The 23444-nt window shown below is 38.2% G+C and overlaps 1 protein-coding gene across 4 annotated transcripts in view; it reads left to right on the forward strand.

Moving 5' to 3' along the window:
- The window catches only part of ZSWIM6 (zinc finger SWIM-type containing 6), a 114814-nt gene that overhangs the window by 71284 nt on the left and 20086 nt on the right, over positions 1–23444 (forward strand). For all 4 annotated transcript variants that reach the window (XR_005255519.1, XM_038125856.1, XM_038125854.1 and 1 more), the window contains 5 exons: positions 14360–14539; positions 16075–16251; positions 16544–16690; positions 19517–19663; positions 21854–22114. Coding sequence is in view for 3 of the 4 variants with exons in the window: in XM_038125856.1 (XP_037981784.1) it covers positions 14360–14539; positions 16075–16251; positions 16544–16690; positions 19517–19663; positions 21854–22114 (912 nt within the window). In the remaining variant the exon portion in view is untranslated. The remainder of the gene's footprint in view (positions 1–14359; positions 14540–16074; positions 16252–16543; positions 16691–19516; positions 19664–21853; positions 22115–23444) is intronic.

Raw genomic sequence — 23444 nt, forward strand, 5'->3', positions numbered from 1 at the left:
AAACACTTCAAGGGATGGGGCATCCACAGCTGCTCTGAGCAGATGGTTCCAGTGCCTCACCACCCTCACAGTAAGGTATTTTTTTCCTACTACCCAATCTAAACTTTCCAGCTTTCACTATAAAGCCATTCCCCTTTGTCTGATCACTACATGCCTTGTAAAAAGTTCCTCTTCAGCCTTCTCATAGGTCTGCTTAAGGTACTGGAAGGTGCTCTAAGCTCTCCCCAGAGCCTTCTCCAGGCTGAGTAAACCTGAACTCTCTCAGCCTTTCCTTTTATGGCCAGTGCTCTGTCCCTCTTGTTGTCTCTGTGGCCCTTCTCTGGACCTCCTCCAGTGGGTCTATATCCTTCCTGTGCTGTGACCCCAGAGCTGATGCAGCACTGCACGTGGGGTCTCAGCAGAGCAGAGGGGTAGAATCTCCTCCCTCCCCTGCTGCCCACACTGCTCTGGATGCAGCCCAGGACATGTTTGGCTCTCTGGGCTGTGAGTGCCCATGGCTGGGTCGTATCCAGCCTCTTATCCACTAGTAACACCAAGTACTTCACTGCAGGGCTGCTCTAAATCCCTCTCAGCCTCTCTTGATACAGGGTGTTATCTGAAGGGAAAATCGATACAACTTGAATGTGAATGTCAGCAGTATTTCAAGATGGTGCTGTGAGAGGAAAAATATAAAGTAACCACAAGCATTGCTTTCCTAGATAAAAAGTACTGTAACAAACTATTAACTAGTAGACATGCAAGTGTGTGGGAGATTAAAGACAACCTGATTTAAAATATAGTGGTTAATCTAATTCATTCTTCTGAAAGGTAATTCACTGAGTGTATGATTGAACATTAATGTGTCTGTCTTAGCATTCCAAACCTTACTACAGGTGTCTTAGAGGCTTTCCTAAAGCAAACTGAAGACATGCATGGCCTAAATGGAACTGCACTGTGATTGGATTGAATTTGGAGTAGAAACCTGTGTTCTCATTCTGGAAAGGCTTTTCAAGTCTAGACTTAAAAAAGTCTATTTTGATGTGCTCTGGTCAATATGGCTATGTCTGACTTATGTGGCAGAAAATACAAAAATACTTAATAACAAGCAAGCAGAAGTTTACAGATGATGTCCTATGAGACATTAAGTAAGTAATGTAAAGAAGAGAGCAAATATCATAATGCTCTTAATGTAATCTAAAGGTTCAAAATCAAGCTAAATGAAATCAAATCCAAGTAAGAGTAATATGCTTCATTTAGAAAAGAAGTCTCAAATGCAGAACTTAACTTTTGCACTCTTAGCGGTCAAAAATTATCATGATTGAATCAGATACCAACTGGTGGGATAAAATTGGATATAATCTGTATAGCAGAAATTATGTTCACTCTAATTGAAGCACTAGGCTAATAAATTGCTAACTATCTATACTTCTGTGATCAAAATCCTTAATATCATAGCACACAAAACTCTGTTGGAGACTAGAAATAACTGCAAGTTTAACCACCATTTTTTATGATTCCTTGTCTTGTTTTTGCCAAAAATAGCAGTTTTTGCCAAGCAAGGCCTATGCCTAGCTGGACATACATGGAACAAAATTGTATCCCATGATACTGAAACCTGGAGGGTCTCATGCTTTGTTGCTTATGTGGGTTGAGTTAGTAGGTGGTGGGAGGGGCAGAAATGTGTTCTCCATCTGTTACCTGTAGCAGTCTTGCCACATGCTGTCAATAAACAAAAAAGTTATTTTAAAATTTTTGTAGCGGCTCCTCTTGTTTCATCAGTCTTCTTTAACATCATTTTCTTGATAACACCTGTCTGAAAGTAGAGGAGGTGGAATCTGTCTGTCTGCAGGATCGAATAACAAGTTCTTTTGGATAAATTTAATTTAGTTAACCTCTCTTTAATCAGAATTTTAGATGTCTCTTCCAAAAAGCTGCCTTACCACTGCCTGAGCTGCTGTACTTGCAGTCTGAGGCAGACTGTATTGTTTCAGTTCTGGACTGCTCTGATACCTCTTAAGAGAATCAAGATATGTCAATCTTGTACCATGGTTTCAGTTGCAAATACACTTTGGTCACACCAGGTGGGCAGTAGGCAAAGGGTAGAACTTAACTTGGTTCATCCATCTCCAGGTGGTGTCTATGATTCTAAACTGTCTATTTCTTCTCCCCACTGATAGGATATCTTGGTTCCTTCCACTGGTGCATAGCAAATTGCCTCCAAAATGCTGTTAATTGTGTGAATTGCTCCAGATTAACTTCTACCTGATGTGAAGGCTACAAGCTTCTGCAGTGTTTTTACTAGGATCTTACTTTGCTTGAGTTTCCCTGTTTTCACATTAAACATTACTTTTTCCATGTGAAACTTGCATCTCAAAAAAAAAAAAAAAAGTCAATGTACTAAAATTTCAAGTAGATTTTAAGGGAGACCAGAATTACATAGCCAGCTGCAGAGGGAAAATCAAGGCGATCTCTTGATCTATGATCTCTTCTACTGGAGGAGGTAACTCAGACACTGAGTTTAAAGGAGTCATGCTATCATGGTGTTACAAAGTAATGTTGGCTTGTTATCTTCTAGAGTGTCAGAGAGCCAAAATACCGATGGAGGGTGTGAGACACAGGCCTCTGCATATTTAACGTTTTTATTACCTGTTCAGAGTAATCTGGGAGAGGCATATATAAATATGTCTTTCAAAAAAATCTTTTAGTTGTACTCTCATGTATGTCACAGGTAGGTAGCCATTTGTTGTAGTTAGAGAGAATTTTAGGGCATACAAAGTAAATAAATATAGACTCTGCTTAATAAAGGCTCTCTTGCTTGCCTTGGTATGCTGTCTGCCAACTGCTAGGCATATGGCCACTTTGTCAGTTCCATCTTGGCATAGACTTTTAAGCATACTTAACTAACTTCAGCTTTGCTCCTTGACTGGGTCATTTGAGCCTTTCATTAGAATTTAAGTGGTGCTTCCCGCTTGGCATTGGGTGTTGGCAAGGGTACTGGAAGGACACACTGAGCTTTAATTAGTTCCTGTTAAAGTTTGTGATAAATTACTGATTTCAGTAGAAGTAATTTTGGGTTTGAATGAAGGTGCTGATTTAAAAACAACAACAGTGGCCCACAACAACAGTGAAATCCTGCACACCTAAAATAAAAATGAAAAAACCCCTAAAAATCACTGAAACATAGATTCAGGACCCCCAAATGAAATACTTTAGGTCTAAGTATGAATATGGCAGGTTTTTAGTACAAAATCCTAATTTCTCGAGCAACTCATGATTCAAAAGCATCACATTAACAAAAAAAGGTCTTCCACATAACTAGGCAGTTATTTTTTAAAACCTCTAGATAGAGAGTAAGAATATAATAATTGCTTAGCAGATTTCCCTGTTCTACATCAAGGAATGGGATGAGTTGTATGCTACTTACGGAATGTCAGAGGTTGTACTGTTGGAAAGGTTGCAGGTCAGAGCTGTAAGGCTTGCTCAGATACTTCTCAAACTAGGAGAATTTAGATGCAATTTCAGTCATGCACTGGTGATTACTTCCAACTCGCCACAGTAGTACATGAATTCCACTCTGCAGAGTTTAAAGCAGAGTTGGAATTCTTCACATCTGTTTAAATGGTATCCCAGTATAAAACTTTCACATGCTGATCTTTAGGTGTTTGGCTTGTGGTTATCATGGTTAAGGAGTTTAGGATGTCATAATGATTAATTATCTGAAGCCCCCTTAGTTTGCCTTTTAATTAAATTGCATTGGTGAAATGGAGTATGGAGACAGAAATGCAAAGTAAATATCTGCTGATGCCTGTTGGTCTGAGGTCTCTGATTTGAAGGAAAGCTTTTTTTGTAGTCTAGAGAGAAAAAAAATGGACAGCGTAATCTTAGTAGATGGGTAAGTCATTAATACTCATCCATAAAAAATTAAGTAAAAGTTGCCTGTTCTCACCAAAAATGAAAAGATTTCCCTAAAAAAGGGGAAAAATTGACTTCTTACTCCAGCCTGGAGATCATGATGGCTGTGAGGCTCTGCTTAGGAATTGAATGTTGAGCACTGCCAGACACTGGGAAGAGACTGTTTTGTTGGCAAATGGGATCTGCAAGTTAATTGGTGTTTTCTGCAGGCTTCTGGCTGTGAAATGAAATTGGAAGCCCTTTAGCCAAATGGATAATACAGGACCTGAATACAGAAGTCATATGTCACCATCAGGGCCCACTGTGAAACAATAGTGTTCCCACTTGAGCACTGTGCCATTACAGATCATTTAAATATGGGGATTGCATTTAAACTAAAAGCCCCATTTGCCTCTTACTGCAATTTAACAGTCCTCTTAGCAAAAGCTAAGTGACAAATTAAATGAAGAAAATGTCCACATTTTTAAAGCTGTAGTGCAAAACAACTTTTATTGCTTCTCATGTGCCATAAATGAATCTCATTGTACTTGTCAACCCTAAACCAGGCCATAATTAGACCAGCTACTGTTATCAGAGTAGGACTGCTCTTGTGACAGCTTAATAAAGCTGATACTCTTAAATTAAATCCCAGATGCTTAATCTGATGAAAGCAGTCAAGTAGAAGGATCTAAGACAAGTATCTACTGCTTGATGGAGTGATGGAGCCCAACACCTTGTCAACATGTAGATTACAGAATCAGGTTTTTTTTCTGTGAACTACCATTTTCAGTGTCTTCATATCCTGTTGCTTATCTTCTTGGTGAAGAAACTTTGCATAATTTGCATGCTCCAAAACAAACATTTCTAGTATGTTTCCTCCATTTGGATATTTAAGAACTCCTAAAGGGGGAGGAGAGTTGGGTTTTTTTAAAGTCAAGGATTAGTCTCTTGTGAAGTAGAAATATGATGGCTTTGTCATGGGGAAGAAGTTGTGTCCAAAGAGGTCCTTGGCAAGGCAGGGCAGTGAATAGAATTGGTGAATGTGTTCCAGTTTTGCTTCATGCTGATCCAGGTCTTTCTTGGTCATCTTATTTTCTGATGTTGATGAGAACTTAAATGGTGCTCTCTATGTTCAGTGGATACCTTCCACATTTATTGCATAATCTCTCTACCTCAACCTATTGGAATCGAAAGTGTTTAAGTGTAGAAACCTCTTATGGTATTGAAATGAGCCTCATTCATGTGATAAAGCTCTTCCCAGTGATGTTCTTGCAATCCTTTCTGTTATATACTAAATATATACTTAGCATATTGAACGGACTATTTCTATAAAGGAGTTTCTTGGTGGGATAACATGACTCTGCTGCAGTAGTTCTTAGCAGGTTTTCACTAGTACTTTGCTCTGTTGTATACCACTTTTTAATGTTGGGTCAGGCTGATAGTCCATTTTGATTCCACACTTACTGGTATTTTGACCATTTTCTGGATTAGAATGATATAGTTTTGTGTTAAAAGTTAAACTAAAGTACCATTTTACAAGGTCACATGATACAGAGAAATAATACAATATATTTCCTGACAGATCATGCCTAGGCCTTTATTAGTAACACTTTGCTCCTCATCTAAAGCTTAATTCTAAATGTTGAGGTTAGGAAAGGAATCATTATAGACTAATTAGGACAGATTTAATTACCTTTTTGCCATAGGCAAGCTAATGATCAAGTGTTAAATAATGTTGTGGGGGTTTTTGGGGGTTTTTTTCTGTGGTTTTTTTTTTTTTAATTGGAAACAACTCTGAAGCTTTTCCTGATAAAAATTTATAGTCATCTCTAGAAAACAGCAAGTTAGATTCTTTTAAACTTAACTGAATGAAGCTATTTTCTATCTATATTTCTGTCTCAGGCATTCCTTCCCTTTGCAGTTAGAGACAAACTTGTATGAATGGGATGTGCCAGATGTTCTGAACAGATTATCTGTGCTTAGTGCTTAAGTGGAGGGGGGAAAAAGGACAAAAGCAGCTATGGTTGTTGCCAGCATGCTTCTAGAGAAATTCCTTCCTGGTGCCAGACTTAATGATTACTTCAGGGCTGGCATGAAAAAGAATGGATAAAGTTAAGCATTCGCTACAGTTTTGGTGCTCTAGTACCATTTTTCTGGACCTGCATACTTCATGCAGTCCCTTTTTAGAGTCAGCCATATAGTAGAGACATTTACTTTCCCCTGTATTTTATGGTTTTTATAAAACAGTACAAGACCCTGAGTTTGAAATGTGACTGCCAAGTTTATATGCATATTGTCTTTATATTGTTGAGTAGACCTACTTATAACTGCATCATATATTGCCTTAAAGCTAAAGAAAGTACCCATGCCCTGCACTTGTACAAAATAAAGTTAACTTCAGATTTCTAGGTATAAATTAATCAGTTTCCCATAGGGCATTTTCTGGTCTTGAAATGAAAGCTGTAGGAAGTCCTGTTTTTGAAGGGAGGTTGGATACACCATTTCTGTTGGTCAGTCATTGTGGGACTTTCTAGGTAGAGTGGTATCTTAGACGTATTTGTGTCTTAAACTGTATCATATCCAGTAGGCTATCTTTGCTAAAGTAGTGGTTACATTAATATTGTTTAGTCTCAGCTGTCTTATGAAACACATGTACCCTCAGGTCATGCACTTAAGGTGACACCTGCTTTTTCACAGAACAAGCTGTTGATTTATGTCAGTGTCTTTGAATGATTTCTGTTGTTGGGGGTCCTAAATTAACAGTAGGTCAGAATTAGCATCACAAGACAGTTTTACTTTTCTAAGACCTGAGTTATGGATGACAACTTAAATTGCTGTCATAGCCCTACAGTGTCTTGGTTGATGCTGTCAACTTCATTTCCTCAGTGAATGAAGCCAGGCTGCTGTTCTGCAAAGATGGATTTCATCCACCTTCTCTGGGGATCATTTCCTTCTTCCTCCATTACTGACATTGCCATAATAGTATTTGAAATGAGGGTGTATGTGAGGCCAGAGTATGACAGTAAAAATGGGTTTTTTTAGGTAATTTCACAGAATATTCTGAGTTGGAAGGGACCCAGAAGGATCATTGAATCCAGCTCATAAGTGAATGGGCCATATGGGGATCAAACCCACAACCTTGTGATATTAGAACCATGCTCTAACCAGCTGAGCTAATCCTGTGGTATTTATCAGATTTCAGAAATAATGGTCACAGTAATTACCTTTAGTGTGTAAGCATAGCTTGAGGTGTTTATTTTTAATGCCATACAGCAAGTTGCATTTCTGTTTTGTTTAGTTGGTTGGAAAGTACTTCAGATTTTTTGTAAGTACCTGCATTAAAGCAGTTGTTTTTTTAAATTTCTGTGGTGTTGAACTGATTTACTTACAAATGTCCTAAAAAATGTTGCTTATTGAAGCTGGTGCACAATTCTTTGCAGCCCTAACTGTGGAATCATGTCTGCAAAAATTAAGGACAGAGTTTTACTCTAATCCAAGCTGATAACTGGTGTTATTTTCCCCTAGTGTTATTTTTCATACTTCAGTAACATTAGGCTGCCATTGAATTTTCCAATGCCACTTCTACTAAATACCAGAGCTAGAGAGAAGTGATAGATTCATGAGGAAGAATTACTGAGTCTTCACTGACTTCTGGGCTTTACATGTGGTTCACCCATCTAGTCTTGTGCAATTTTCCTTTTTTTTTTCTTGTCTTGAATGAATACTGGAAAAAAAATCTCAAAAATTGGAAGTGAGAGGTGCAAGAATATCAATCCACTTGGGTGTGTCAAGTCAAGACTAAGGAAATCCTTTATAATTTATCTATTATATAGACTAAAAAATTTATAGGGAAGGCTGTTCTTCTAAACCCACAAAAGGTAGCTGAAAATTACAATTGGAGCTGGAGAAATCTAACTAAAAAGCTAGAAATAACCTTAGAATTTTGCATTGTGGTAAGTAGTCAGTAAGCTGTCTAGCCAGCTGCTGTGCTAGATTCTTATATTAGAAGTTGTAATTGAAGTATGCTGTTTTTGTAAAAACTCAGCAGTCATGTTTGGACTGGAAGATGAAAGTGACTTGGGAAACAAAAGTGTAGGAAGGAATTCAAACTAGACAATCAGAATGTATTCCTTTGGTCAGTTACAGTGCATTATTTATGTTCTGTGAGAATAGTTGCGGCAGTTGTAATTCCCACTATGCATGGGAGGGTTTGCACTTGCTCCATGTTTCTGGTAGGGATTTTTTTTCGTTTGTTTGTTTTTGGTTTTTGTTTGGTTTTTTTGTAAAGGAGAGGTATTTTCATCTCTCTGCTTTATTAATAGCTTGTTTTGTTGGACAAACATCTCCTGTTCTGCCTCTTTAAAAATTAACTGTGAGAGGAATTCATTCATCTCAAGGATAAATTTATATGGAAGTAGCTTAATGCATTTATAGTTAGAGTCACATCCACTTTCTGAAAATTCTTGAAGTCCCTGAAGATAAACTGTTACTACTGAGAATATATTGCTAGCTAAAGTAATTGGTAAAATATCTGGTACATATTTTGGTCAGGAGCGTACTTTGTGTTCACTACCTAGCTGTAAATATAGGCAGCTAGTTAAAATTGTGAAGAGTTATATTAAGATAAAGCACAATTTTTGTATTATATATGTTAGTATTAGCAGTGCTTTTGCCTTCACAAATTATTAAATAGTTTTCTAAATATGAGGAAAGTGAGGTTCATTTGCAGGTTCTTTATACTTTCCTCAGCTTTGTAGACTAATAGCCCCTGTCTTGCTAAGGTGGTTAGGTTATAGAGCACTGTAGATGAACACATGACTGATCCATAATGTTCTCTTGGGGAGATCTTAGTCCACTGACACACTGTAAACTGCACCTTTCAAGCAAATTCCTGTTCTTTGAAAACCTTTGAAACCCTTTGGTCAAATGGCAGAGTGTCTGCAAAGATACAGGAGTTTTTAAAACATTCTTGAAAGGTCATAACCCAGAAAAACAGGGTCATGCAAAATGTCAGAAGTGTGTGGTTGATTCCTTATTCCATTGTGTTAAAAGTTGAAAACACAGAAAGAGAAAGCAGAAGTTTGTAGCTACTTGATATAGAAATCACGTCATGTGGTTGCTGATACCTTAGAATAGAATCTCAAGATGTAAATACCTGTTTGAGCTAAATGCACATGTGCCTTTTAACCCTTACAGCAGCAGCAAGCAGCAAGAAAGAGAAGCTTAAGGAATTAGGCATTTTATTTTGTCTCTGTTTTACACTTCCCCCTCTGAAATGTGTGCTTGGAGGCTAGCCTACAGAAGGGCAGTGATTCCCTCATGCCATCATTGCTGCAGGTAATCTATTTCATTAATCAGCCAGCTAGTGTGAAATGCAAGGGGAGTGATTATGCTATCATACACAATACAATCAGCATGAAGCTCTTGTCAAGATCAATACATCAAAGTTCAATTCAGTAATAGAATGAATTAGTGCAAAATGAAACACTCTCTTCTTCAAGAAACACAACACCCAAAGAAAACCTTTGTTCTGAAGGCTAAATATTGAAACCAGAATGCATTAAGGAATTTTTGTGAATAAAATTGCAACTTGCATGCAACTGAGTGCTGAGAGTAGTTTTCCTTGATGTTCTAATTGAAGAGGGAACAGTCCTGAAGCACTTTGCCTATCTTTACTGTTCTGTAAAAGCAACTGTTTAATTGTAGCAGTCTCCAGTGGGACTTGTGATTATGCTTTGTTCTGGTGGAGATCTCTCCATGCCTGGAGAAGGGCAGCGGCTTTGCCAGTTATTCTGAAGGCACTTGTCCTTCTCGTTCAGAAGCAATAAACACCACACAGTACCTTCTTTGAGGTTTCCAAGTGTCTGTCCCAGTGAAAGCGGGTATGTGTTTAAAATACAGATATAAACCACTTTAAACTTCTTTGCTGACACTTACACACTTAAAAGCATTCATAGGTTCTCTCTGCCAATATTCTTTTTCTTCTGGCACTTTCAATGCTGGAAGATGATGCTTTTGTAATAGAATTGATTAATCTCAAGTGGGGCACAGTGGCAAGTGTGCAGCAGGTGCTGAAGATGTCTTGTCTCTTGGGCAGAGGGAATGATCTTGATTACCTGGCTCTACTTTCTTTGAAATGGTCCTGTAGCTTATTTTTCAAGATAAAGTTGCGCATTAATGGAAAGGGCAAAGAAATGTTACAGCATCTGTTTCTTGAATATTTTAATTTTGGAAATGCACTGTTTGACCTAAAGTATATGAAATGTATAATTCCAAAGCAAAGGCCAAGTCTTAGCAATTAATTACACAGGTGTTGTAATTAAGGAAATGCTGACCCAAACTCAGCTGTACAGCAGCCCTGACAAAGATAGCATAGTGTTTTTAGGAAAAGCAGAGTGTAATCAAACAGATGAACAGAACTGTATGCTGGGTCCTCAAATGATCAGTGTCCTAGGACCCCCCCTGAAATTGTTTCCATCACCACCTTCCCACTTATTGGGGCAAGAGTAAAATATAATGGGTTTTGTGAACAATGGGCTATGCTTAATCTCTTGGGAGACTCTATACGCATTCCTTGCACTTCCTTTAGCTTCATGGATACGTGTGTACAGAAGATGTGTAGTTATCCTACTCTTCTATACTACATCCAATTTTACAGTGACTTAATGCTCTTAAAGTTTTTCAGCTTGTGTAGTTAAATTCTGATCAATGTAAAGGCACGCTCTCCCATAAATTCAAAGGTACGAATGTCTGAAGAGAAACATAAAAGTATTGATATTCCCTTGTATGGACAAGGAAGGCTTCTTCCTTTATTTTTTTTTTTTTTTTTTTTGGTGGTGTGATGAACACTAAAGATGAATGATAATTATGCATTTTCAAAAGGAGGTCTGTCTGAACCAGGGCTTTTTTCAGGTCAAGAGATTAGTGTTGACTCAAAATAGGCAATTCCTCACTGCAGTGTGACAGCTCTAATACCCTTTCCCTTGTGAAATAAGTATCAAATTGCAGTTACAACATGTCATATTTTCCAAATATTTTCTGGGGAAAACTTCTCGTATATTGAATTGTGATTGTTTTGGCACTGTGCTGAGAGGAGTTTTATACTGAAAAGACATAAATTAGAGTCTAGGAATTTAAATAAGAACTTCATTTGTATTCTAGTAGCATGCAGTTTGGGGTGGGGGGAAGATGTATCAGCCTGCTGAGAGCCAGTATGGAAAAAATTCTGGGGAAAAGGAGATAGGAGTGAGAGAGAGCTATGTTAGAGAGAGGCAGTCTGTACACACAAATACTTTGGGAGATGTCTCTTTTTAAAAAGTATTACTATTTAATGAGACTTTTGTTCATATTGTAGTTTGCATTGGTGACATTAAAGGTAACCAAACATGTGAATTTAAGAATGGTAGGAATGTATTTTGGAATGTGTTCCAATTACTTTGGAGCATGAACTATTGCCAACAGCAGTTTTTAGGCTGAAGTTGCTGGAAATTGATTCTGATACCTTTCTTGCAAATTATGAGTACCTGTCCTTTATTTTGTCCATGAGCCGTTTGAGTAGTAAAGGGTAAACATGGTCAGCAGCTTCCCCAAATGGGAGCCATCAGGCAGAAATAGAAACTCTCTTGTTTGAGACTAGGGTTTGCCTTTAGGTTGGTGTTGACATTTAAGGGCTAGTTCCAGGGGGCTTCCACTGAGCAGCATCAGAGTCAAATAAGAATATCCTCCAGGCTCCTGCCACTTGACATATGATACAAGTGGACACAAGTGAACATTTTTCCTCAGACTTTTCAGCACAAGGAGCTGGGCAGGAATCAGTGAGTTCAAACAGCCAGAATGGAGCACATGTCAGGGGAGGGGGAAGGTGTTTAGGAAGCAGAAGTAGGAAGAGATATGAATAGAAGTAAGTGCATACACTTTGGGCAGGGACAGAGAGAGGGGAGAAGGAAAAAGAATTATACCAAAAAAACCACAAGAAACCTCACTAAAACCCAAACTAACCAAAAAGACCTAGGAATCTAAATAGATTGAAGAGCATGGGGTCATTGGCATTTTGCATCCTTCTTACAGGTGGTACACTTTGTAGCACTACAGGAGCTCTTCCTGTTCCTTTCTTCTTCAGGTGGAGGAGTTTTGTCTCACACTCCTCTTCCTGCAGGGAATCAACAGCCATCAAAGCTGTTAGAGATCTCAGATGTTGCATGCAGCTTTCTCTGGTCATAAAGGAGCAGGGTGCAGTTGTAGGTTCTATTGAAATTTTAAGTAGGTTGTGAAGGGTTTATTTGAAATACAATCATTCTTTACATGAAAAGTGCCTGAGTTTCAGAGACAATGACTACTAACAATGTAGTTAGCCTTGACATAGTTTCCCACATGAAACTACAGATATTTTTAGAGAATGTTAGTACTTTGGGTTATCTTGCCTTCTCCTGCCTTATAGATCGACCATATGTGTAGGTGAGCTTCCTTAGGAGGCTGGTGAATTATCTTGCCTCTAGTGGTGTTCCTCAGATGAAGAGGGGAGAAAAAAGCCGCTTATTCTGTTGCAGTATGGTACAGCACAGTAGTGTGTGTTCTGCCTTCCATGATGGATGATTGAAATACTTACTGAGTGGGTTTAAGATATTCCACTTTGCTTTTGCTTTAGTCTGACTACGCTGGGAATCTGGTTACAAAGCATTACATTGGTGGGTTCTTGGGGGTTTTGGTTTTGGGTTTTTTTGTGGTTTTTGGGGTTCTTGTTTTGTTTTTTGTTTGGTTGTTCTTTGGCATTTTTTGTTGTTGTTGGTTTTTGTTTTGGTGTTTTTGGATTTTGCTTGGGTTGTTTTGTTAGATGCTGAGAGGTACAGTGTAATGCCTTCAAGTGATACTTGATTTTTAAAATAAATAAGCAAGCCTACAACTGTTCTCCAAGGCTTTCCGATGTGCTGCATCTTGTGTTTTGTTTTGCAGATTACAAGAAATGCAGACATTTTGTCTTGGGCAGTACTGAATCATTGATGCTTAATAATAAGAAACAGTTGTAATTTGACTCCTTTTGGAGAGTGAAGTGTGCTGGCAAGTGTGTCTAAAGAAAATAATATTTTAAAATAAGAAAAGAAGTTTTTAAAAGTGGCATTGGCCTTATTCACCCCCATGGCAAGTTTCTGACACTTCTGAACCCAGAACACCTGCTGTACTCTAATCTACCATGCAGTAATAAACTGCAATAGTTTAGTGTCTCTCTGGTGTTCTGAATAGTAACATACTGTATTTTGTTTTGGTTTTCAGATTTTTTTGATATTGCTTCCCCTAATATGTTAGTGTCGAATAGCAGGAGACTTAACTTTAAGAATCATGCTGTGTTTCCATTGGCTTCTGTGCTGTGTCCTACCTGAGTTACTTTAGGAATGAATGTGATGCAATGCCCTGTGCCCTGGGTATTAATTTTGCATTTTTAGTTAGCAAAAGAATCCCAGAATGGGAGACATTTGTTATCCTAAAAGAACCAGCTGCATTTTTATTCTTCGGGTTTTTTTCTGGCCTATCATGAACATTGTATAGTCTGAGCATATTCTTGTGATCTCTTTTAGTGTATAAGGAAAGCCCTTAATGAGCAAATGAACTGTTGCTAAACAGTACTTTCAGATGTCTTCATGCTTCTGTCAAAGTTCAAGCTGATGAAGGGACAGCTGATTTACAGAAAAACTTTTCCATTTGAAAATTACCTCTAGACACCCAGATACCTTTATGCCTGCTGTGCTATATACAGTTTCTGGGAGCAGTTTATGAAGTGGTGGTATGTGATTTGTCAGCACAAATTAGCCTTCCCTTAGAACTCCCTAAACAGAAAATGTAAAACAAATTTTCTAGAATAACCATATTACTGAAGTAATTGCTGTAAAAATGTCTTATTCCTATAAAGGAATAAGACACTGTACAAAACTAGTGTGTAGTGGTTATCTGAGACCCCGATGCATTTGGGAATGAATTACATGAGTACTTCTGATTGGTTCTGAGTGTGAAAGTATATGTTTGCAAGATGCTTGTCACTAATGTGTGTCTTTGGTTCCCGTAATGTGAAGCTGAAAGATACATAGTTCTCATTAGTATAAAACAACATTCACTTCTGATACAAGAATTAGGAAAAAAAAACTTGGTTAATGTAACTTCTGTAACTTTATGTGAATTCTTTTTTGCCTTTGAGTGATGTTCCTGTCTGATGAGCCATTCCCATACATACTAAGAACTCTGGATTTCTAATACAAAAGACCTACTAATGCCTTTTAATAGGGATGGCTGGCTTGGTACCATCTTTCAGCTGCTTCAGATTGGCCATGCCAGCCCAAGTACATGTGTCAGTAATTCAGTCTGTGCAGTGTTAAGCGTAGCTGGGAAGCAAGCAGTGTAGCCTTTGAGTGGAGAAAAAGTATATGCTGTAGAAGTTTGCAATTAGTCATTGGCTGCTGCAGTTTTAATAGAAAACATAATTTAGCAATTCTTTTAAAATCAGGTGCTCTGTGGATGTGTATAGTCTTAAATCCCCACTGCAAGTTGGAGCAGAAGTCCAGTTGGCTAAAACAGCTGAAAAAATGGAACAATGTGGATGTTTGTCCTTGGGAAGATGGAAACCATGGAAACGAGCTGCCCAATTTAACCAATGCTTTGCCTCAGGGTGCAAATGCTAACCAAGGTGAGCCTAAACGTATGCACTGACTGCAACATACGATTTCTATCTTATACTCTAGCCTTGCAGAATTCAACACTCTTTCCTGGGACAAGTAACTTTCTTGTTGAGGACTGACCAGTGAAAATCAGTTGTACTAATGCTATCTTTGCAGAAGAATAAATATGTGGGTTTTTTTGTTATACTGTGGCTGTAACACTTTCAGAGCAGGTATCTGTGTTTTGTTAGGTCTTCTAACTTTTCACTTGCTTCTAAGTATTGTTGCATGAAAATTGGATGTCCTTGAAGTGTGTTGTGTAAAAGCCTGCTGTTTTTTGCTTGACTGTACTCTAGTGCTCCTTCTGCTATTGGGGTTTTTATTTTGTTTGCAGTTACAAAGCCTTGATAGCTGTTTAAAAAGGGATTTTTTAAAACTACATGAAACTTGTATGTGAGAAACTGAAGCATCTGTCTGTACGATGTGCTGTGTATGTGCCATCCGCATTATCAGGTGTGTGGAGGGTGCAGCTGCATTGCTACCGTCTTGGAGGATGTGTCTTTGCACCCAATATCATGCTTTTTAATCTCAAATGTGATTATCAAATCTGACAGAAGCTTTGGACAGTCATCTTCAGACAAAGATGACTGCTAATAACTAGGCAAAGCGCAGGGTGTTTTTGTGGGTAAAACTGTTCATAGTCCTCAAACCATCAGTAATAATACATACTGCATACAATTGCAATAAAGTTAAAATTTAATTTTTTGATAAGTGTCAGATCTGCACTTAGTCAGGTTTATTGTTGTTTATTTTTCTTGGAAGATCACCTGTGAAGGAAAAAACTTGATTCATTATTGAATTTCACATCTAGGCAGGAAGATGAGTTCTTTCAGCAAATGACCCCTTAGAGAGGTATTTTGCTTGCTCATCATGTTCAGACCAACCTGGACATGCTGTTGGTAACTCTGACATGGCTTCTGAGCATTGATAGATGCAGTGCCGTGTCACTAGAGAAACTTTGCCATAGGAAGATGTCCAGTGAGGATTATGTCAGCCTCATGGCTTCAGAACCTCACTTTATTAATAGTATTTGTTTATGTTCATGACCAAGAAAGTTATACTAGTGCTCAAAATTAGTGTCACTTCTCAGAAAGAAAAGCTACAGATCTTTTATGCAGTTTATCCCTTCTTTATTTTGACAGTTGTGGATCTAAGGAGAGATGCTGGGGATGTTTGAGTGCCATACACAGTCTAGTTTGTACTTGCTGTTGAATGATCCTTCACCTGTAGCAATTCTCTGTGCAGAGTCCTGTCTGCCATCAGCTGTGCTGGTTTCTAGATCTCTCTCTGAATGGAAGATGAATGGCACACATGTTGTCTGAGCTCTTGGGTAATAATAGGATGTGAAATGTCATCTGCGGGCTGCTTGGTGGAGAGAGGACAAGGCAGACTGCCATCAGCTAGGGGTTGGTGAATAAGCAGAAGACAGGAATACTGTCAATGACTGATTCATGTATGAATGAGTAAAAGCTGATGCAGCTTTCTAAACCTGTGAAAATGACAGATTCATCGAGCAGGCCGCATCGGACAGTGTTTACTCGAGCCATTGAGGCATGTGATCTGCACTGGCAGGACAGCCACTTACAGCACATTATCAGCAGTGACCTGTACACCAACTACTGTTACCATGACGACACTGAAAACTTGCTCTTTGACTCTCAGGGGTGGCCCCTTTGGCATGGTAAGTGGCTAAACAGGAAAGATGTTTCCATGACTTGGTGCTTTGTTCATTTTCTATGGCAATATTTTGAGGGGGGAGGTGGTGGGGAGATGGATGAAAAGCCTGGCAAAAAGAACACAGGCTCCCTTGAAAAATTGGCTCAGAAGTAGTCCTTTAAGTCTCTCTTGCATAGTTTTAAAAACAAAACAAAACAGAAAAATTGAAACAAAAAAGCCCTTTTGAGTAACTTAGCAAAACAGGCCACTACATTTATGGAGGCACTGCTATTCTTCAGTTACTTTCTCTGTTTTAGAACATGTTCCTACAGCCTGCGCAAGGGTGGATGCATTACGATCTCATGGATACCCACGAGAAGCACTGAGGCTAGCAATAGCTATTGTTAATACACTAAGGAGGCAGCAGCAGAAACAGCTGGAAATGTTTCGGGCTCAGAAGAAAGGTAAATGTGGGGAAGAGGAGGGCAAAGGGTGTGCAAGTTGACAGTAACACCAGGAAGTTCGCATGAGGAGATTTGTTTTGAAACTACAGTGAAAGAGATGGCTTTTAACTCTTCAGTCTGGATGGTGGTAAATGTCACATTCTGGATGTCAGAAGTTTTCTCTCAACTGTGTTGTGAGCTGTGCAGGGCTCTTATCAGCTTTCTCCAATATATATGATAGGGCCTTTATGCCAATCAGAGGTTTTGGTTACAGAATTAAAATAAACCCTGTTTACAGGGTCACATTGCATTTGGCATGTCAGGTGTTTAATTTTTTTTTCTCTGATCTGTGATTTTGCTGAGCTTTATATGCTGAAGTTTAAGTCTAGAGGGTACAATGAGGCAAAGTCTGAACTACAAAAATTCATCAAATCTGGCAGTGTGTTCCAAGAGAATCTCTTACAACGCTTAAAATTTTAGTTTCTCTGTAGAGAGGGGATTCACTTTTTGTGTGGGGATTTTTTTGGTTGTTTGATTGGTTGGGGTGTTTTTAGTTTTGTTTGGTTTTTTTAATGCCATTTTTTATAAAATATTTTGTGGTATTTCACTGAGCCACTACCATTTTTTTGAAGGGGTGTTCTCCATCAGATATAGTTTCTGTGGTATGTGATCCTTGCAACCCAAAATAATTCTGCTCTGAACCTCTGTAGTTAGAAGAGGCAGTGGATCAAGGGGGTGGCTTTGTGGTAGAAGAGTGTATGTAGAAAAACTGGAATTACTTTCTCAACTGCTACATTAATCCTTTCATTCAAATTTTATTTTAGATCTTCTCTGTTTTTATAAACTGTGTGTATCCTCATGCATTGTAGTAAAATATACCAGTGTGAAATTATATGTGTAAATTTTTCCAAGTGTGTGTTCAGATGTTTTCCCAGAAATGAGCATATAGAAGATAAGATATGCACCTACCTGAAAAAATTTTAGCTGCAGTTCCTATGTACCTTTGTATTTTTTTTCACATAGAAAAAAGGAGTAAGTCTTTTTTTGAAATGTTTTTTGTTAAGAAGGGGGAGGTGTCTATGTCAGTGGGTGTGTTCATACCACTGGCAAGTGTGAGAAATCTGTTGCAAGTATGCTGGTTGTAACAGTACTCCTTTTGATTTGCAGTTGCTTCTGCAGCATGTAGACATTCAGTACCTCTGTTAAATTCCTTTCCTTGTGAGCAGTTTCTGTAGCTATTGCCTAATATTCTGTTATCATTTTTAAAAAGTGCATGAAATGTGATCCATCCTGCCCTGAAACAAATTAGTTGTTTCTGTGTTGTCACTCACTGCTTTTTTTATTTTTTAATTTCATGGGTAATTTTTAAAATACTCTTTTAATACCACAGAATATTCTGGTCTCTATAACCGGAGGCAAACTGCAGCTACAGCCCAGCTTTAGACTTTTTGTTCAGCAAACACCCCATGCTTCTGCTTAGCTTTTATGTGGCTGATCTGCCCATGTAACCCCTTGTGTGATTTTAAGTTAAATGTCTCTGACGAGATGATTGAAGCCTTTGGTTGGCATGACACTAGAGAAGCTCATAAGTAGGCACAACAGAATACATAGAACAAAGTGAGTCAGTAAGAAGTCACCCTGATGAATCCTTCTGGGTAATATTCCTTACTTCTTCCTATTGTCTTTATTATTTGTTAGGTAATGAAATGTTTTACTTGGGTTTTTTCATATTACATACCAATGGATTCTTTAAAATAACCTCTGCCGTCCTGACAGTATGTCTGTGTTTCATTTTGTAGCCCCGCACATTTAAATAGGAGAAAGCAGGACTTAAAAGTTTAATGCATATGGTTACTCAGATATGTGTTTTGTGAACAAGAGAGAGTGAAGGGAGGTACAAGTTATTGTGTGACAGGCAGAGAAGCAGAGCAGCCATAATGACTTGTATACAGTTTTTAGAGGGTAGTCAATAATGCATCTGATCTCTCATCATTTACTTGTGTCTATATGTCTGGGAGTAAAAAAGCTGGGAGTGTCAAAGGGAAGTTGTTGCCATATGACACGAATTTGGGGAATAGCTAATACCTGTTACCACAATCACACTTCCTCCAATTCATTGCACTTAATATTTTTTCTGTATTCCAACTAAGTAATGAGTATGGAATATAGAAAAATACTGATGAAGGTATTTGTGGACTAAAATCTTAAAATTACTAAAAATGCTCTTGATCCTACGAAAAGACAATTTTTTTCTTGTATACCTCATTTAAACATTTGTTGGGGTTTTTTTAAGTAACTATCATCCTGAGTTTAGTGCAGAGAGAGAGAGAGGTGCTGTATAAGCTCATAATTCATGAAATTGGAACATATTTTAGAATATTTTCATTTACTTCAGTTCCATCAGATTAACTTAAAAATGTAAAAAGGGTACTGTGTCTTTTTGAGTGAACAAATTGTAAATATTTTACCAGAAAAGTCCTTGTTGTAATTCTTCAAGCAGACTTTTTAGAAGAGTACTAGTAGTATCAAGGAAGAGATTTTAAAAGACATTGCCATTGAAATCTTTTACCTATAATATGCTTTCCTAGTGCTCAAAAAGTTTGGCTTCCATTCTTTCTCTTTTCTTATTCCTCATTTACATATTCACCAAGGGCAGTGAATTCACCCTGAAAGATACTATTTTCTCTTTCTATGCAGAACCACTGGAAATGCTTTGAATTCTGTACTGAGGGCATTTTAAGCAGTTTCACTTGTGTAATTGTTTTGATGGGCTTACATGAGCACTCTTTTCCTCCTCCCTCCCTCCCTCCCTCCCTCCCTCCTTCCTCTGTGTGTTTTTCGCCACAGAACTTCTCCACAGGGGAGTAACCTCAATAACGAATCTTGAAGGCTGGGTGGGACACCCTTTGGACCCCATTGGCACCCTTTTCGGTAGCCTGATGGAAGCCTGCAGGGTGGATGATGACAGCTTCCATGGATTCTCCGATTTCACGGGTAAGACCAAGCAAATGCAGCAGTCTGATACATTTTTCATTTACTGGAGGTCTTTTTCTGTCTTGCTTTTTTGAATCGGTTTCAAAGTCACTGTTTCTATAGTGTAAGAACTCACATTTGCATACCTTAGGAAAACACAAGGGGGAGAAAATGTTTAAACTAAGAAAGCACTTAAAAGTTACCAGTTACTCATTCTTGAAGAAAATTACATATTTCATGTTTGAAACAAAACCCAGCAAGACTTCATAGCAGCAGTCTTCTCCACATACATTGCACTGTCCTCGTTCTGAGAAATTGCAGGAAATCACAGGATCACAGAGTTGTTAAGTTTGGAAGGCACCTCTGGGGATCATCTAGTCCACTTGGTCTGCTTGTAGCAGGGTCACCTAGAGCAGCACATTGCTCAGGTCTGTGTCTATTTGGGTTTTTAATAACTTCAAGTATCAAGACTATACAACCTTCCAGGGCAACCTCCTGCAGTGTTCAACCACCCTCATAGTTAAAACATGTTTTCTTATGCTCAGATGGAATTTCCTGTATTTCAGTTTGTGCCCATTGCCTCTTGTCCTGTCACAGGATACCACTGAGAAGAGTCTGGCACTGTCTTCTTTACATTCTCCCATCAGATATTTATACATTTTGGTAAGATCCTCCTGAGCCCTCTTTTTTCCAGGCTAAATAATCCCACCTCTCTCACACTCACTACGTGAGAGATCCTGCAGTCCCTTAATCATGTTTTGTGCTCCCACACTGGATCTCCTACAGCATGCCCATGTGCTGGGGAGCCCACAGCTGGACACAGCACTCCAGATGTGGGCTGATTAGTGCTGAGCAAATGGGCAAGATCAACTACCTCAGCCTGCTGGCAACACTCCTAAATACAGTCCTGGATGTTATTGGATTTCTTAGCTACAGTGTGCATAATATTCCAAAACAATGACAAAACACTCAAAATTGGTAACATATATAGTCTGTAAATGGTAGGAGTTGGCAAGTAGTGTTGCTATACCAATACATGATTTAGGATAGGGATAGGATATACAGCCATTTCAATTTCAGTATTTGTTCCCCAGGATTTTAACTGATTTATTCCTTATTCTCAGTCCCTTTCCACCTTTAGGGTAGCTTCTTAACACCACTGGTGTGGACAGAAACTGGATTCATTACTTTACCTGAAGCTCTTTTATATACACATCCTCAGTCTTCTTGGGGCTTTGCCTCAAAACTCCTTTTATTCAATTAGATTATCTTCAATAAATTTCTGCTGTCTTACCCACCAGTTCTCGAAAAACTTTGAATTAAAAAATTTGGAAATCAGATTGTCTGCTGTTACTAAAACTCAAAACAACCCCATGAAATAAAAATATTGTGTGTTGTAAAGTAACTTCCTTCTGTACACACACATGCAATCTTCCAAGTGCATTCAGCATTTCCATTTGTTGCAGTTGCCCATCTCCTTACATCTGACAACTACAACTTTTTGTTCCCAATTTAGACTGTAAAATGCTACAAGCTGAAATAGCATTTTGTCATATGTTGTGTCTGTGAAGTGCCACATGAATTGATAGCACTCTTTAAAACAGTCTATGGCTTGGCCTGTGTGGGATTTCCTTGTAATTGTTACTAAAAGCAGGACTTCTAATGTTAACAATATGCATCTTTATCATAAGCACAAGTGTAATAAATAAAAAGCCTGAAAAGAGTGCTAGCTAACAGAGCATATATTAATGGTGAGGATTTCCTGGCCTATTGTATTTGCACAATTCTGATAACTTCAACTGACATCTACATAGGTGTAAAAGCACTTTTCCCTTCCTCTTACACATCAGAGCTTTAAGGAAATACAGAAGTGGGTAGGGAAAGAAATTGGAATGGATTGTATAATTTTGGCCTCATAAACACAAAGCAGGAGGAACTGCCTTTTTAAAAATTGTGCAGTTGAAAAACGAAAATCTTTATTTTTAATTGAGTGGATTATTTAAAACCAAATTATTTTTGTGTATTTCTGCTGTGTGGAATCAGATCATGTATTTTAGTTTGGAGTGTTGTATTTTGAGACTAGCTAATAATTTAAATAATTCTGAAATAGTAATACTAACAGTGGAAGCCTTTGTGAATGTGGCATTGTAGGCAGATTATGGGTTAAAATTGTTTGCTGATGTATTTTTCTTTCTGTGTCACCCCTTACAGAGAACCTGGGGCAATGCAAATCTCTGGAGTACCAGCATCTGCCTGCACACAAGTTCCTAGAAGAAGGGGAATCTTACTTAACACTGGCTGTGGAAGTAGCATTGATAGGGCTGGGACAGCAGCGAATAATGCCAGATGGCTTGTATGCACAAGAGAAGGTTTGTCGAAATGAGGAGCAGCTCATTTCTAAACTACAAGAAATTGAATTGGATGATACTCTGGTGAAGATTTTTCGAAAACAAGCAGTCTTCCTATTAGAAGGTAGCTGAATATAGATGCTAACTGCTTCTCTAAACTGTCTGCACTTACACAAGTACACAGAACTAGTGTTCCTTCAGAAAGTGCCTTACATGCTTCAGATGTTTTTTTGCTTAGAACTCCATGAAAGTTTTTATCAAGTCTCTTATGAGAATTGCCTTACTTAGATATCACATGACTGCAGAGATAAGGCATATACTGACCTATTAATTTTGAATACACTTTGTTCTTTACATTTGTTGCATGTCATAATCTCAATAACCTGATTATAGACTCCAGGTTAACTATTATATAATACAGACGTCAGTTATCAACAGTTCCCAAACACCAAAATTCTAAGTATTCCTTGTATTCTGCGAAAGGAACTATACTGGCAGGTTTATAAATGTATGAAGATTTTGACCACTGTGCCAAAGTGAAGAGCTCAGAAAATTCACGTGTAATTGCTGAGGCAGAAATGCAACATTTTATTTGTGAAAATAAAGAACATTACTTGCCTTTGAAGTTTATGTCATATGTGGAAATTAAAGTATTTGGTCAAATATTGTGGCTTCAGCTCTGGTCTTGTGCCTAAGTTATGACCATGACACACCATTTTTGTTTTGGAATTAGTCAGTGTTGAAATAACATCTGTACATGGAAGTGCGTACTTTTGCCTTAACTTTGAAAAAGGTGTAACGTGTAGCACTTCAGCATCATGTTCAGAAAGTGATGTCATGGGTTCCAAGGCTGTCTTTCTGGTTTTTTTTTTTTTCTTACTGAATGGAAGAAAAAACTTTTGGAGAAAAAATTAGCCAAAGGCATAATCCAGGTTTTTGAAGTCTGGGTGGGACACCCAGATTTTGAGTGCATGCACATGGCTTGAAGGGGAGTGTGGTACTGCCCTAGGTAAGTTGAGAGATGGTTGCACAACAGTCAGGTTTTACTCTATTTTTGTTACACATTAGTCTTTTAAAACTTAGTCTTTTATGGGAGAGGTAAAATATGTTGCTTAGGGTTCCCAGCTTTAAGTCACTGTTTTTGCCTAGATTTGAAACTGCAGAGAAGCTGCAACACAGGGAAAGTTTCCATTGTGGTGTGTCTGTACTGCTGCTTTATGGCATTTGGACAAGAAAAGCTACTGTCTTGATCTAGCTATTAGCATGCAGGATTCCTCTGCATTATAAAATCAGTTTGCTACATCTGTTTACTGGTAAGGATGCTTTATGAGGAAGAGGCAGGATTTCTCTGACATACTCTCTGGTAATTCAGTTTACTGCTTTGATCACTGAAATTCTTTTAATGTTTTCTTAGAGTAGTAAAGAATTGATGATAGCAGGAAGTCTGCTAATAA

The sequence above is a fragment of the Motacilla alba genome, chromosome Z (genome assembly GCF_015832195.1).
Source record: "Motacilla alba alba isolate MOTALB_02 chromosome Z, Motacilla_alba_V1.0_pri, whole genome shotgun sequence".
In the NCBI taxonomy this organism is placed as follows: Eukaryota; Metazoa; Chordata; class Aves; order Passeriformes; family Motacillidae; genus Motacilla; species Motacilla alba.